Source organism: Parambassis ranga, chromosome 3 (assembly GCF_900634625.1).
Source record: "Parambassis ranga chromosome 3, fParRan2.1, whole genome shotgun sequence".
Classification (NCBI taxonomy): Eukaryota; Metazoa; Chordata; class Actinopteri; family Ambassidae; genus Parambassis; species Parambassis ranga.
In genome coordinates, this window is record NC_041024.1 from 15841385 (window position 1) to 15857529 (window position 16145).

Below are 16145 nucleotides of genomic sequence, written 5' to 3' on the forward strand. Positions count from 1 at the left end.
AAGGGAAGAGCGAAGAAAAGCAAAATGGAGTGGGGGATTAGCATTTGAAAGAGTAAAGAGTGTCTCAGTCCTTACCGAGGGAATAGCACTTTGAAAAAGAAGGCTAAACACACACACATGAAAATGAAGCGACGGAGAAACAAAGAAAACTAAAGATTAGCGCACATCCATGCACACAATTTGATTCGAAAGCATTCACTAAAAAAGGTATAAAGCACGTCACACCACTGAGACTGGAGTTCTGTACCAAGAGGCAAATAGATAGAGGCGCATACAAGACACTCAGTGTAGAATGTACACAAACTACATAGAGGTACATGCACAAGAGTCATCCTACTGGAAAATGTATATGAGCAGAGTAGATTATCACTTATTTTGATTTTACACACACACACATGCATGAGTGGCAAAACCTCAGAGTGTCCAGCAATGTACGTGTGTGTCTTTGCGAGTTAATGAAGGCATGAGAGCACATATCATCCATGCTGGGTTAATAATGCAGAGTGTCTGATGTTCACAGTGATTGGAAGGATTATGGACACAGTAATTATACAGTATGTGCAGGAATAGATTGTGTTACTGAGTCAGATTGCACCAGTGGAGCAGATGGTGAGCAGTTTTGAGACAGACCCTGAAAGAGAACAGTACTAAAAAGAAAGAGATTTGCACACAGAGGAATGTTTGAAACAAAACAATTCAAGAACAATTAAAGAAGTGAATTATAAGTTTGTTTTTGTGTTTCAGGTCTTGGTGTTTACTCTACCCATGTCTTGGTACTAAGCGCATGCACGTCGGTGGGCTGTACCAACAGCTCACAAGTTACAGCGCTGACCTCTCAGCTTCCTCCAGGCCCGCTACAAGCACCAGCTCTCACCTTGCTAGACTCTCGAACGATTTTTGTAGAGTAAGTACACACTCACATACTATATGTTGGACACATATAAATAGAAATAGTCACAAAGCATTTATCAGCAGATTGTGCTGAATGTGAAAAATATGCACTAAAAAAGATTAATTTTGTTTCTGTCAGCTTACAAATCTATCTGAAATATGATGAAAGAGAAGGTGATTGCTCTGTCTGTATAAGACAAAAGAACAGAGAGAGAGAGAGAGCCAGTGACCTTCTGCAGTTGTGTTTGCTATGCAGAATATTCTTCGGTGGATGACCTTTCACTCTTAGAGGGACAAAGGAAGATCACTGCACTACATCATGTTCATGGCCAGTCTGCATGAAAGCCATCAGTGTCCTGAGTGTCACTAACAGTAGTGTTCAATGCAGAGAGAACACAACCACACACATAAATACCAGTGTATCCACACACTGAGTGAAAATAATAGGGAATCGCACACAGTTTATGTTGGAGGAGCAATGACTGATACTTGCTTTAGCTTTCACTTGATGTCTGTGCATCTCTGCATACACAAACACAGACATTCATGTGGATGCAGGGATGACATTTGGCTCACTCTGAAAAAAGGTGGATATAAACAATGTTCGACTTTTTGGACACAAAACTTGTCTGTAATATATCTTGTTCATTGTAGGTGCATGCTATCTCTGCTTGGTCTGAAGTAACATCCACAGGAGTTCTTCATTCCACAGAGCAGGGGATACATCATATCTTGAGCCTTTAAAATGCTTTTGAACAACTTACTCAGGTGTGGGAAGGATGCATATTGCCTTGTTAGCACTTTAGTAATAGGCAGAGGGTGAGAGATCATACTTGGTCAATACCACTCTATTGTGTCTGTGAGAAAAGCTGAGGAAAAGTGAGACGGAGGGAGCGGGAGAGACAGAGTGGGCAGGAGAGAGTACAGAAGGATGATGTGTGGATTGCAAAGGAGAGAATGTGGGGAGGACATTTTGAGAAAATATGAAAACAAATAAGAGTTTGTGTGAATATAAGGGTGAGAGACTGTGAGAAAGGTTGAGGTGAGCTCCAGGATACAAACAACACAACGCCAGAAGATTTACACCCTGCACTATCCTACAGAAACAGTTTACATCTCAACATTAAGACACAGGAATGAACACACCGTGCTGCATATGCACAGCTACAACAAACCTGTCGAGACATTTCCAAGGCAGACACCGAAGTCTCGAAGTTGCCTGGCTAAACCAACCCAGAGTGAAATGACTGACACTTCTCAGATCTTATTCAATTGGAACAGGCATTAGAGAACAGCGGGAGAGTGGTGAAGCTCCAAAAGACACATGCTTCAGTTGAAACGCATGTTTTTATATTTAACATCCAGAAAAAAAAATAACACACTTTTAAAATCAATGATTTTCTAAATCCATTACTACCATGAATTATAACACAGATTATTACAACTCCCCTTTGATTTAGTTTTTCAAAAGTGGACATACATCACACTGCCAATCGACAGCATATAAATCTTATAATAAATGTGATAGATTAGCCACAGTGGCTAATTGTGTGCTAATACACACTCATCAGTCATTCAAAAACTGGCTTTTAATGGGAGGACCCAAGAAAGGAATCCATCACTTTTTAAAATGGCCTCCCTCTGCTCCCGTGCCAGGAGGCTTTGGCTGCTCTCTGGGATTTGTACAAACTGCAGGACAATTTATAAAAATGTTCAAGTGTGTTATTTTTATAACACACGTCATGTTATCAGTTACCTCGAACAAAAGATTTGGCTGGTGGTAAAAAGTGTATCATGGTCAGTCAAAGCATATTTGTAAATGAAATTAAATTTATGTTTTTAAGTCAGGGAAAAATCAAATAAACGTTCACAGGAACATTTGGATATTCTTCAGATTTCCTCCCATAAACTTATAATACATTTTTTTACAGCCTGAACATCTCACCAGGAACTATTTACATTTTTTTAAGTTCTTAAAAACAGAGAAATACAGTATGAACATTTAAGATCCATGAATTAAATATATAAAGACATTTTCTTCAATTAATTTTTACAATCAGTGACAGAGTCTGCATGTTTCTCTGTCTGTAGCTGTCTTCCCCCTTTCTCTGCTGGGGATGACCTTCCTGTTCTAAAAATAGAAGAGGAGACACCTCTACCTGACAAAGGAAACTGTGTGTGCAGTGTGTGTGTGTGTGTGTTTCATGTGTAAGGCACCTTAGCTCAGCATTGTGTTTTCATCTACTCACAGATGGAAAGGCAGAGATAAAACCACACATGCGTGTGCACACACTCACACACATACACACAGCAGTCTGATGCAGTGATTGGACAAAAGGACTGCCACAGAAAATGTTGTCACATTTAAATCTGTCTTTACAGCAGGTATTTCACAGACCACATATACAATCAAAAAGTTTTTAATTTTTATAATATTTGAAGCAAAAGTCTGTTACCGATAAGAGAGGGGTGATTATTAATTTTAATTTTTAAGTTTGATACAGGCAAAACTTCTGTCTACTTATATCATAGTAATGTAGTGCTACTGGGAGTCAACACTAATTTATGTTGGATTTAAAGTCTAGTGTACTAACTACATGGGACATATCATACAGGAGACATGTCAATCCAAACACTTGAAGCGAACTATAAAGTCCATCTATTACAGCCAAATATGAGACTCAGAGGAATGTTCAGATGAGTCTTTAATGACACCAGGCGGATGTTTATTGTGAGAACTAACTAGGCTGTGGATGTATGCAAATACAGTGTAAATGTCTCATAAAATGTAATAATGTAATGTTCTGGTACAATTCTTATCTATGCCTTTTTTTCTTATACTCTTCAGGTGGTCACGTCCCTCTCAGATAAATGGTGTCTTGGAGTTCTATTCCATCTTCCTGTCACATGACGGTGGTGAGGCTGTGCTAGCCTATAACAGCTCTAAACTTTTTGAAGACCACACACTCCGCTACCTAACCCCTGGAACGTCTTACATTGTCACTCTAGCTGTGAGTGCTTTACTACTTTTAATTATTATTATTTGCGACATCAAATCCATCCTTACATTTGTGTGTGTGTGCATGTCAGGCCTGTACAGGAGGAGGTTGCACATTAAGCCCTCCAAGCCAGGCTCAGACTGAGGAGAGCACCCCGGAGGACATTCCTGCACCACTGGTCACTCCTTTGTCCCCACATGCCCTCAACGTCAGCTGGACTCCTCCTGACACTCCAAATGGTGAGAAGGCACACACTCACTCTGCCACATATTGTACACAGCCTTACATTGTCAACATTCATTATACATAAGCATTTATTGGCAGTGACATTTAAAATGTTTTTTTTTTTTAGTTTTTAACTAAATACATACACACATGCTGTCGAACATTCATGTAACATAGTGTGTGTTTAAGGACAGTTTCCTAAAAACAGTGAAGTGATTTAAAACAAAAACTAACAGCATTAGCTGACCTGTGTCATTAAATCCGGGTGTTAGAATTATAATCCAGTTTGTGATAGAAGTCAGGGGTATGAAGATCTGAACATGGCTGAAGGGTTGTGTCCATGTAACAGAAGAACATTTCCCTTCCCCATTGAATCAGATGAGTCTGCAAGTGATAAAGATAAAACAGCAAAGCAAAAAGCAGAAAACAGAAAGAAGAAGTAAAAGCAGATGGCATGAAGGACTGAGGGAGAAAGGGGAAAGGGACAGAGACACAGAGAGACCAAACATTCTGAGAGCGAACGTAGCAGAGAACGGGAGTGAGAGGACGGTGCTTCACTGAGCTCCTTTAAGTGGATGAAAAGTGCTCCCTTTTGACTGAAGGGAGAACTGCAGGCTGGCAGCACAGAGGCTCCCAGTGACAGCACCTTCCTCTCGGTTTTCTCTTTCCTGAATTCATCAGCACCCAGTTTAAATCTGTTAAACCAGGTCCAAGGTGTACTTCCCTTATGTTAGAAGTTCTCCTGGCATCCCTCTATCAATGTGAGAGAATTAAAAGTTGCTGAGTGTAAAATTTTCTGAGCAATAGAGTGGAAAGGTAATGTTCAATTTGAAGAGAGAGAGAGAGAGCAAGTTTTCCATAATAAGTCACTATGCTTCTTACTACTGCTAAATTATCAGTATTTGTCTTGTTAAACACCTTTCACCTAAGAGAGAAACAGAAAAAAACAGGATACTGTCCCAGTCAAACAGTCCTAAAAACAAAAGCATCTTTTCTAAAAACATCTTCACAAAGAGCTAAAACCAAAGAGGCACACATATTTTATAGGCTAGGATGAAGAAACTTTAACATCCTTTGTTTCAGCTGGTCGAATACTGCATGATGTTTCATATTCATCCCCTCGAATCAGTTTTTTTGTACCAGTATCAGGCAAAGGTCTGTCTGTATGGAAGATACAATTACCTAAAATGCTTTAATAAGTGCAATGGAATATATTCTAATATTTACAACGTCAACGATGTGATCTCATCCTTTTGTGTCTTAATAAAACCTAGATTCAATATGTTAAACTGACATTACCATTAACATGTAGTGTACTGAGAACTGTGTGTAAATATGAAGGATATTATGTTTACAAACAGTATACCTCAGGAAACCAAATTAATTAACAGATAAAAACCATCTGAGGATTTCCCACCCCATTTCACAACCTCTAACACACAACACTTCACCACATATTATCAAATGTTACTGTCATGCTCGTTAAAGTGTGCGTACTTCCACAGTGTGTGTGTGTGTGTGTGTGTGTGTGTGTGTGCGTGCTTGTGCGTGTGCGTGCGTGTGTGTGTGTGTGTGTGTTTTACGCTTAATGCCACATGAGTGCATTTTGCACCATAAACCCTGTGATGTGTGTGCATATTAGCCTGGATAAATTACTTAAAGCTTTTCTCATCTGATGACAGAAATTTATAACAAGGGAGACACTTAATCATGATTACCCGATTATCTCATGCTTAAAAAGCTTTAATTTTTGCTTAAAAAGGAAGAAGACCTCAGTGCCTTTTTTTTACATTGACTTTTTAATAAATGGATGGAAACAATGAGGATGATGATGGTGATGGGTGAGATCCTATGTTATTTTCTCTCTCTCTCTCTCTTTCCCCCTCTCCCCCTCTCCCTCTCTCCCCTTCTCCCCAATTCCGCAGGGATTTGTGGGGGATAATCCTCTCGGGGATTAGGTCGGGGCAACACGCAGACAAAGAGGGGAAATAAGCCTGTTATGCATTCGCTGCTTCATTTCCCAACCTGTCTTTATTACAACCTATACTGATATGGGCTTACACACACACCTACACACAGAGGCACATACAGATGTCCGCGCACACACTCTCTCACACGCATGTGATTGGCCACATTAAGAGCTTCCCTGATGTAGCTTACGTCCGTGTGGTTTTTGTGTCTTCGTTGCCCTGATAGGTGTGTATATCTGTATTGAGCAATAATAAAACCCACACATGATTAAAGCAGAATAGACTCTTAGTTCTTAGCACTGATCTTTTGAGCCCCCTGTATGCATTTTTATTAAGGAAAAGCACATTTGGCACTGTACTGTTTCATTTTTTTTATTAGGGGGATGTAATATAATGTAATTATTGTGCTGGCATGTGTGTGCGCAAGTATGTGTGTAGATATGTGTGAGTTTCCATTTAATGCTTGTGTGTACTGTGTTAGTTGCACCTATTTGCAGCCTCATTGTGTGTGTGTGTTCATTGCAGTACCACTGTCCTTCTCAGAGCCTTTATCCTTGTAACGCCTATGGTTACATTTGTCATTTCACTGCTGTTTTCATCATTGGATCACTCATGGACACACTGACTGGCAGGTCTGGAGCCCCTAAGTCAGTTTTCATTTGCATTGTAATCCAGTGACCCCGACTGCAGCGCAGCGTAGCAAAGCTCACTTTCTGATTGTAATTCCTTCACAGCGTGGGCACATTCCTGTAGTATATGAGTGACCAATGCAAATAGTGTAAATATCATCACAGATGAAGTATATAGACATCTTCTGAATGTCTCCTGAAAATGATGCAAAAAAAATATGTAGCTCATTGTCACACTTTGGCCAGAATGCCATCACAACATTAATAATGTTTCTATTTTACTTTTGGTCATAGCTTAAAAATAGCTTTTCTGTATCATTAAAAGTCACGTTCAGATGTTCTTTTCTCAGGCATCATAACGAGCTATGGCCTCTGGCTGGATGGAGTTCTTGTGCTAAACACCAGTTCCTCCCAGAGGTTCTTCGTGGTGGAAGGACTCTCTCCGTGGAGCCGTCATGTACTCAGGCTGCAGGCCTGTACAGCCCGGGGCTGTGGCAAGGGACCAGTGGTAAACACACAAGTTTATACTTTGTGCCATGGGCATTCTTCAAAAATTAAGATGTTGCTATTGAAGCATAAAAAAGTCAAATAAGTGTTCTATTAAAAGCTTCAGAAAATTACGTGTTGGATAAATCAGTTGATAAAATAAAGCAGTACATACTGTATATTTTCAACATTGAAAGGCCCACACTACTCAGACATAGTGCATTACCAAGTCTATATGTATTGTGTGTGCGTCTGTGTGTGTCACTGCTCATCATGAAGGTGATCGATTCGCTCAGGTCAATAACGAGGGGTGGCGTGGCGACAGTGACATTTGGTAGGAAATGCCACTCCGCGCTCAATGACGTCTCTGACGACAGGCCATATTTTGGGGCATTTTTCCAATACAGATGCCAAGTTTAGTCAAACACCAGAAGAACAGCTGACAGGGCAGAATGGGGTGGGGGCAGGATGAGTGGTAAAAGGAAGAAGGAGAGGGAAAAGAAATGATTTGAGGGAGGAGAAAATTAAAGAATGAGACATGATAAGGAGAGAGTAAAAGTTACTTATCACAAAGTTAGAGGTGATGTATAAGGAATGCAAAGAGTGTGTGACAGGAGAAGGCAATCTTAGATTGGATTGAGAGAAAATAAGCATAGCAGAAGACAAAGGATAAACAGAGACAGAAGGATACGATGAAACAAGAGGAGGAGTTATTTTAATATTTTAACATCATCAACATGATTACAAGACTTACCTGAGGGGCAGAGAATAACTGTTCATTTTTTTCTTTAAATCAGGTGGAGATGCGTACATTAGAGATGGCCCCAGAAGGCCCCATACTGCTGGAGTTGACCAATCAGAGCTCTAGATCAATACGAGCTCGCTGGACAGCCCCTCCTAGACCGAACGGAAATCTGAGCTACACACTGTACTACAGAAGCAAAGGTAACACATATGCTGCCATTCCCTCTCACACACACACATACACATGTGAAGGTTAGGCTCAGTTTCATACTTTTACCAGGACAAACAATTATGTCTTGAAAACTTAATGTTTTACCTGCATTTTAGAAGCATTGGTTAAATACACATTTTAAATTATTATTATTTTGATAGAAAGCGTTCTTATATAGTTTTATAGTGTAAGGTATTGGTGGGCACATTCTAAGTACACACAACAAGACAACTTACACTGAAAGTCAGCCATGAAGTGTGAAAGTGAAAGGAGTAATCAAACCAGAGCGTTGTGGAAAAAGGTTTTTTGATATTGCCAGTGACTTGGGAGAGATGATATAGGAATGAAGAACAAAAGACTGGTATGAAGATGGATGAAGGAACAAAGACGAGCAGCAATAAAGCCAATAGCATATAGAGAAAGGAGAGATGAGAAGCTCATATTTCCATAGATGTATGAGAAAAGTCTGCTGGTAAAAAAAAAAAAACATCATGTAAGATAAAGAACAACAAAACTGTAGAGAGGGCCAGCCAAATAGAACAAGAGAACTGGACATGGATAAAAAAAGAACACACACTCATTCTTTAACTTACGCATATTCAGTCTCTCCCTCTATCACACACACACACACCGTCAAGGACTTTGATCTGCATCTCACAGAGGAACCGACAGATGAAAATTACTGAAGAAAAGGATGGAAGAGGTGTGGAAGAAAGACAGAGTGGTGTTTCGCTCTAGTTACCCATCACCCCCTGCTTCTTTGATACAAACTGCCTTCATCAGTCCACACAGAACTGATCTGTGTTTGTGTGTCCATCTAACTATATTGGATAGGCCACATATTGTAATTTTCTGATCTCTTATCTTTGACTATCCTTGCATAACCACAGTTTGGAGACCTCTCTCTTTTGATTACTTTAATCTGATCTCAGACAGTATGTCTCTCCGATTCCCTTTCGAATTGTATCATTTATAAATCAGTATCCTGCTATTTCTCTAAATAAATGTCATTAAAATAATCTGTGTCAGCATCTCAGCTTTCATGATATGTGTAAGTACTGACACATGCCTCTCTGTCTCTTAGATGGTGATGCTGTTTTGGATGGAAGTACAGCAGCTGGCACGTGGTTGTCTGTGACTGACCTGCAGCCTTACACTAACTACAGTTTCTGGATCAGAGGGTGTAATACACAGGGTTGTGTAGCTAGCCTCCCTCTTAGTGTTACTACACCACCAGCAGGTACAGCACCAACTCTGAAGTCTTCTTTTTGTGCCATTTTGTTGTTCATTAAAGTCGTCCGCAGTTTTGCTTCAGTCAAGGAAATATAAAATGTTTTCAGCACTCGCACCATCCTGACATGCGAGATTGGTTTATGTTTGACCCAATCTGGGAACCTGTTAACCATGCCTCTAACAGCCAGTGTTTTAGGGGTCCTGCTAGCAGGTATCCAGATAAATGATTTCCAGGCCAGGACTGCTTGCTCTGTGAGGTGGTTATGGTTAACAATCAAACTACCGTAGTAAGCTAAGTAAGATGACAACCGGAGAGTTTACACTCTGCTAAACATCAGAAACACCTTTATACTGTATTTGCTATATGAAGCATTGTTCTTTGCTCTTCACTGAGATTTTTACTTCAGCTTCCTCAAGTGGTCAAATGGTCAATCGAAAGCAGAGAGATTCTTCTTCAAATTCCAGTCTAAAGGCAGTCAAACCTTCTGTAAATAGGAGACAAATAAGCATAATAGTATTGTTATGGCTTCCATTACACTACAATATACAGGCACATTTACCCCTACTAAATCATATATTTTAAATTAAGTAGCTGTAAATTTGCTTCCAACACTACACACAACTCTACACACAAGGCATGAACCATGGTTATGTTTTATGTCAGCTATGTAACTGTGATTTTAATTGCTATTCTTGTGAACTGGAAAGGTTCAGTTTTATAGCTTGCTTTGCTAAAGGAAAAAAACACAATTACTCACAGGAGCAGTACTAATACACACAAACACACACACACACACCATCGACTTCACTTAATGATCTTAACACATTTCTGATTTATACCTCTGTGTGTGTTTGTAACTGTGCAGAATAGAGACTGATTGTGCATACTAATAAATGCCAAAGCTGATCAGAGAAGTTGCAACACACACACACACACACACACACACACACATATAAACACACCTTTTAGCACAGCTATGTTATATTAGATTTTGAATGCATATGCTTTCACACACACCACACCCGTATCTTAGTCAGAGAACAACAAAAGATAGACTTAGGAAAGTTCTACTGTTCAAGTTCAAAACAAAGGCATAAGAAAGTATAAATTTTAAATACCAGACGTTTCCTCTCTTTCTATCTCTCTTTCTACCTCTGTGCCTCTGGCATCTCTTTAGACTTCTTTAAGGCAAACTGTCTTGATGCGTCCTTGTTCTATGAAAGAACAGAGAGAAGATAGCGGAGCAAGAGACAGAAGAGCAGAGGAGGAGGAGAGCAGAGAGAGAGAAGTGAACATAAAAGTGCATAGTTTAAAACGATTAGTGACACCTCTGATATTGTACCTGCTAACACAGCATGAGAGAGACACAGGCTCCCCAACAGTGTGTGTCTTTGTGATGTATGTGTTTTGTGTGTGTGTGTGTGTGTGTGTCAGAGAGGCAGAAATCATCGTTTCAGGAATTGTAGCCATACACACAGTCAGGGAAGGACCATTGTGCTGATCTACATTCTTTAGTCAACAATAGAATCTGTGGATGTGGACTGAGGGACAAAATTAACAAAACTCACTTAATTATCAATGAATATTTAAATGTAGTAACATATAGTATGATGAAATTCAAATGATTTTACAACTATTATGCTCCTGCATAGTGAGACCAGCCAGTTGAGGTGGTTCAGGCATTTAGAGGTGCACCAAGCCATTGAGGTGAAGACCATGAGGCTTGACCCAAAACCAATGGAGGAATTATAACTCCTGCCAGGGCTGGGGATGACTGAGGATCACCTAGGACGTGCTGGAGGAGGTTGCTAGAGACAAGGACGCCTGGGTACCTCTGCTGGCCCTGCAGCAAACGTATATGATTTAGATTATGGATTGGCAAAGGAGCACCAACGCTTTATGTAGCTTACTCATTATCTAGTGTCATTGTGTATATGAAAATATAATGTAATAAGTACAACAATTACAAGCAGGCCTTCAACAGCCACACACAGACAAATGAAATACTTGATGAAAAAAATGTTCTTGCATTATGTTTTTAAATTCTTAATTAAAGTTATTTAAGTAATTAAAGTTTTTAAAGTCTTAATTATTAATGATGTTGACAAACCACCGGTATTATTATTATTATTCAAGATTCACATCATAAAAATAACTTTTTCACATACTGTGTGTGTATGTGTGTGTTTGGCCATCTTTAGGATAAGATGTCTCAGCAATCAGCCATGTTGTAGTGGAAAGAGAGCAGTGTTTGATTGAAGGGTCACTTTATACATGGTAGGGCCCGCTCTTACTTCACACAGTCAACACTCTGCTGCCGTTTTTTTTCTCCTTGTGCTTGTTGTCCTTAATTTTTTTTTTTTATCCTGTCGCTTTCTGTTAAGAGCATAGCTATCATATTGAATCGAGATGTTTTTACTGATTTTCTAACACTAACACTGTATTGTTATGCTGAGTTGGTAAGGAGGTGCTCAATTGGCACCATTGTGTGTGTATGCGTTTGTAAGATGTTAAGGTCGTACATCAATATATAAGGTGGTTTTCGTGTACCTCTCACACTATTTCTTTGTAATTTTCTACTCTTTACAAAGGCTTTTGTTCTCAGTCATGTCTTCTTTTACTTCTGCAGTTAAGTTTAATGATGTCCTTTAGGTTGTCACTATGATTTTTTTGGTGCTATCTTTTCATTCTTCATCACCTGTTTCTTCATTCTGTCTTCCTCTCACCATCACTCTCTGTTTGTAGCCCCAGATGGGTTGTCACCTCCGACTTTGGTCCATGCAACTAACGCCAGTCTGAATGTATCCTGGTCTCCCCCTGCCCACTCCAATGCACCGGGCCCACTCTACTACAGCCTGCAAATGAGGGCATCTCCACAGAGGCCGGTCATAAGGTGAGAGAGCATTAAATGCACAGAAACAAGTTGACTAGTGTGTCCACAGTTGTCTTTAACACATGCAAGTTGCCTGAGACAGAGACGTGATGATAAATGGCAACAGTGGGAGAAGCACACCAGCAGCTCACATACTGTACAAGTCCCATATGTATCTGCCTAAAAATCTGAATACACACATATGCATACACATGTACGTACAAAGGGGTATATTATACAGCACAGCCGAATATGTCACATCAATGTGACAGACCATCAGAAAAACAGAGAGAAGATGAACCACGGAGACGGGGGGTAGAGTCAAAAAGACAAAAAATCAAAGACGGGAAAAGGGAGTGAGAGAGGTAGAGAAGATGTGATAGAATAAAAAGAGAGAGAGGGTGTGCATCTGATATGTATTCATTACATGCTTCCTGACAACAAATTGCAATTTAATCCAAGAAGAGGAGGCTCTCATTCTGTGGTAATAAATAAATGACTAGCTACATGTATTATATATCAGACAGCCATGCCCTCCTCCTCCTCTGCTATGGAAATCTCATTGTTCCCTGATTTATTCATTCATTCATCCCTTCTATCCATCTGATGCTAAATGGTCAACAGCCCCTCATTTATGACAATATTCTTTTACTTTGTCCTAGATTCCTTCCCTGTATGATTATATGATGTGGGACCTGGTATAACATGGAACTACAATGAAAAGCCATGAAAATATCGTAAATATTTCAGAGATGAATATGAACTTGTCTTGGCACACTTTTATAATGTCGTACTTAGAATTAATTTGGAATGATAAACAGGCTGGTTTCTTAAAGTGACCTAAAGCAATTTCCATATTAAAAAAATTTAATATACTCAAGAAAAAAGTGCAAAACAAATCATTGAATAATCTCTGCAATTACACTGAAAGGTGTATCAGCAAAAAGTAGTGTCCTGCTTCATGTTGGGGGAAAAAAATGTGCAAACAAGAACCTGCAGTCTGGCAAATACTGCTGTTATCACTGTGCGCCAAGTAGATACTAGATGGGGGTAGGACTAGATGATTGGTACCTGTTTGTACGTACAGTATATAGCAGCAGTAAACTTTGCCAATTAGCAAACAAGAAGTTTAGATCCCCACACACTATTCACAAGCAAGTCCCTAGAAGGCCCTCAGATAACCTCTTAGAGGAGAATGAAAACTCACGTTAAAATACGTCTGTAAAGTGCAAACTTGTGAGTTCATTAGTGACATGAGCATGATCAGTGTCTGTAAAATGAATTATCCCTTTTGTAACAGTTCACATTTTGACCAGATCCAAATGCATATCAGTAAATGTATGTTTGTGTTTATTTTCTCCCAGGCTCGTGGAAAATGCAACAGATCTTTTTCAGGTCTTTTTCTATCATGTAGAGGGGCTATCACCGTACACACAGTACCAGTTCAGAGTGGTGGTTTCACACACGCATGGGCAGACAGCAGGCCCCTGGGCAACCCTGTGCACTTCAGAGGACAGTAAGTGTGTATATATACACAAAGTGAAACTTTTACATACCTGTTAGTCACACATGCATGCAGTTAGACACAGAGCAGTGTACATGAATAACAATAGCAGTCAAAAACCAGTGGTGTGTACTGTTACATACAGGCTGGCTTGTTATTTACACTGAATTGTGTTAAACATTCAGCAGTCTTTCAAAGTAACTAGCCGGAAGGTGGTATCAAAGGTAAATTCAAGAAATATGACAGATCTGCTGATTTTGATCTAACCAGTAGAAGTACATAACACATACAGTGTGTTGTGTCTTTTCCTGCTTTTGTGTATTGAAAACCCCCAAATTGTATTTTTAATTTTAGTTATAGTGGAGGTGATCAATATGAGAGTAGGCAACAGAGCACACAACACAGAGGAAGTGATGAAAAAATGAGCACGAGCTCACACACACAGACAGACGGGGTGAGATTTGCATACTGTAAGGTGTGTGTCTGTGTGTGAGTGACCTAGCCAGTGTCATTGTGGGCTAATTGCTGTAATAGAATCATATTAGCCACTGGAACAGCCTCCTCAGTGCAAAGTTATAAATTAATTAGTACCACGCTATTATCACATACATTATCATTAAGCAGCTGAGATTTGCATACATTGTACACGTGCATGTACACACACAAGAATGTGTAGAAAATGTGCATACATGCATGTGCGATGCATGTACACGTATATGTTTACAAGAATGCAAGTCAACACATACTGGTGCATGCACACATACAGACACACACAAGTGCAGGCATTCAGGATGCATTAAATTATGGCCTTGTGCTTTTCTCATTGCTGTGCAAAATTGAATTCCCCCAAGCAAACACATACTCGCACACAGTGAGCATTTTGAACTCAGCAGTTGTAGAAAAAGTATATCTCTACTTGTTCAGTAATTGTGTTACAGTTTGTGTGTACAGATGAGTGAAAACATGTGACTGCGCATTTTTCACTTTTTTGTTGCGTGTGTGAACTATAGGCCTGTGTCCGGTCGGTCACACTGTGCCCCATCTTTCAAACCTCCAATCCCTCTCTCTGTCTCGCTGAGGCACTCACACACACACACACACTGAGAACATGTGTCATAGACAAGCACGCCTCCTTGTCTTCCTTATCAATCACACACCTGCTGATGCTCACAAGCAACAACACACAGTCACGAAGTTTCATGCGGACATGCAGCACAGGATGCTAATTAACCTGCACCCAGTTGTTATAGAGGTCAGGCAGCCACATGAAAAAAATGTTGTATGCATCTTGTTTTATTTATGCATATTGGTTGGCATCAACAGCCTGTTAATTTAATGGATGAATCCACCTGCTTTTATTTATCCAGATTTATAGCTCCTTGTATCATACTGTTTTCAAGTAATTTAAAGATTCAAAAATGAATAAATTAGCTATCATGATCTGTATTGTTTAATTGTAAAGATACACACACATTAAAATGCAAAGGGTTTTTAACCATAATAAAGTATGCCATATGAAAAAGTTCTTAATACAAAGGAAATTAAGCCCATGATAGGGAAAAGCCATGTTGAGCCAGATTGGATTTTCCTGTAATTTGTCACTGTAAACCATCTTCTTGTCATCTTGGCAGTGAGAGGAAAGGCTACATTTCCTCCTAATCTCCTCTCCCCCACACTAGAAAAAATGGGAACCTCCTTCATTTCAGTTGGTGTGAATTAATGTGTGGCAAGGCCACGAGTTAGGATTTCATTTCTGTTGTCTCACACTGATGGGATTATAGTGGCATTCACTCTCACAAACAAACAACTGTATGGTTACAGTCACACACACACATCCACACAGGTACATAGATTTGTGCCATATACATTTCCTCCTAACATACATTCTTTATAGTGTTGAACGCCTTTTATAGGAGATCCCTCTCACCTGATTGCTGTGTGAGCTGTAACCTTGCAAGATTTTCATTTTGTCCTAGTGGATATACTATACTATATATAGACATGGACCTTTTTAACAATGGTGATCCTAGCAACTGTTTTATTATATTTAGATTAGATTAGATTAGTTTTCTCCATCTGTTTATGTCTTTTTGCTGTAGCTTTTCACTTCTTAGGGGTTACTGAAGTAGTAAGATGGGAAAAGAGGTGAAAAAGTGGAGAAAAATGTAAAGAGGAAAAGGTAAAATGAGGACTTGTGAAAAAAAGCAGAAGGGAAGAAAAGAGAGGGCTAATGACAGAACAGAGAAAGAGAGAGACCCATGCTTCCTCCTTTCCTTTTTATCATTCCATTAAAGTTTTATATCCATCTTTTTAATGTAATTTGGTCCCTATGAATTCCTGCCGCTGCAGAACAGACAGACGGCTCCTGTGAACATAAACT

General features: G+C 39.6%; 1 protein-coding gene across 1 annotated transcript in view; it reads left to right on the forward strand.

The window, feature by feature from the left end:
* The window catches only part of ush2a (Usher syndrome 2A (autosomal recessive, mild)), a 138023-nt gene that overhangs the window by 55862 nt on the left and 66016 nt on the right, over positions 1–16145 (forward strand). The window contains 8 exon segments of the mRNA XM_028402276.1: positions 745–904; positions 3740–3902; positions 3982–4129; positions 7065–7222; positions 7998–8145; positions 9240–9395; positions 12135–12282; positions 13626–13777. Of these exon segments, the coding sequence (XP_028258077.1) occupies positions 745–904; positions 3740–3902; positions 3982–4129; positions 7065–7222; positions 7998–8145; positions 9240–9395; positions 12135–12282; positions 13626–13777 (1233 nt within the window).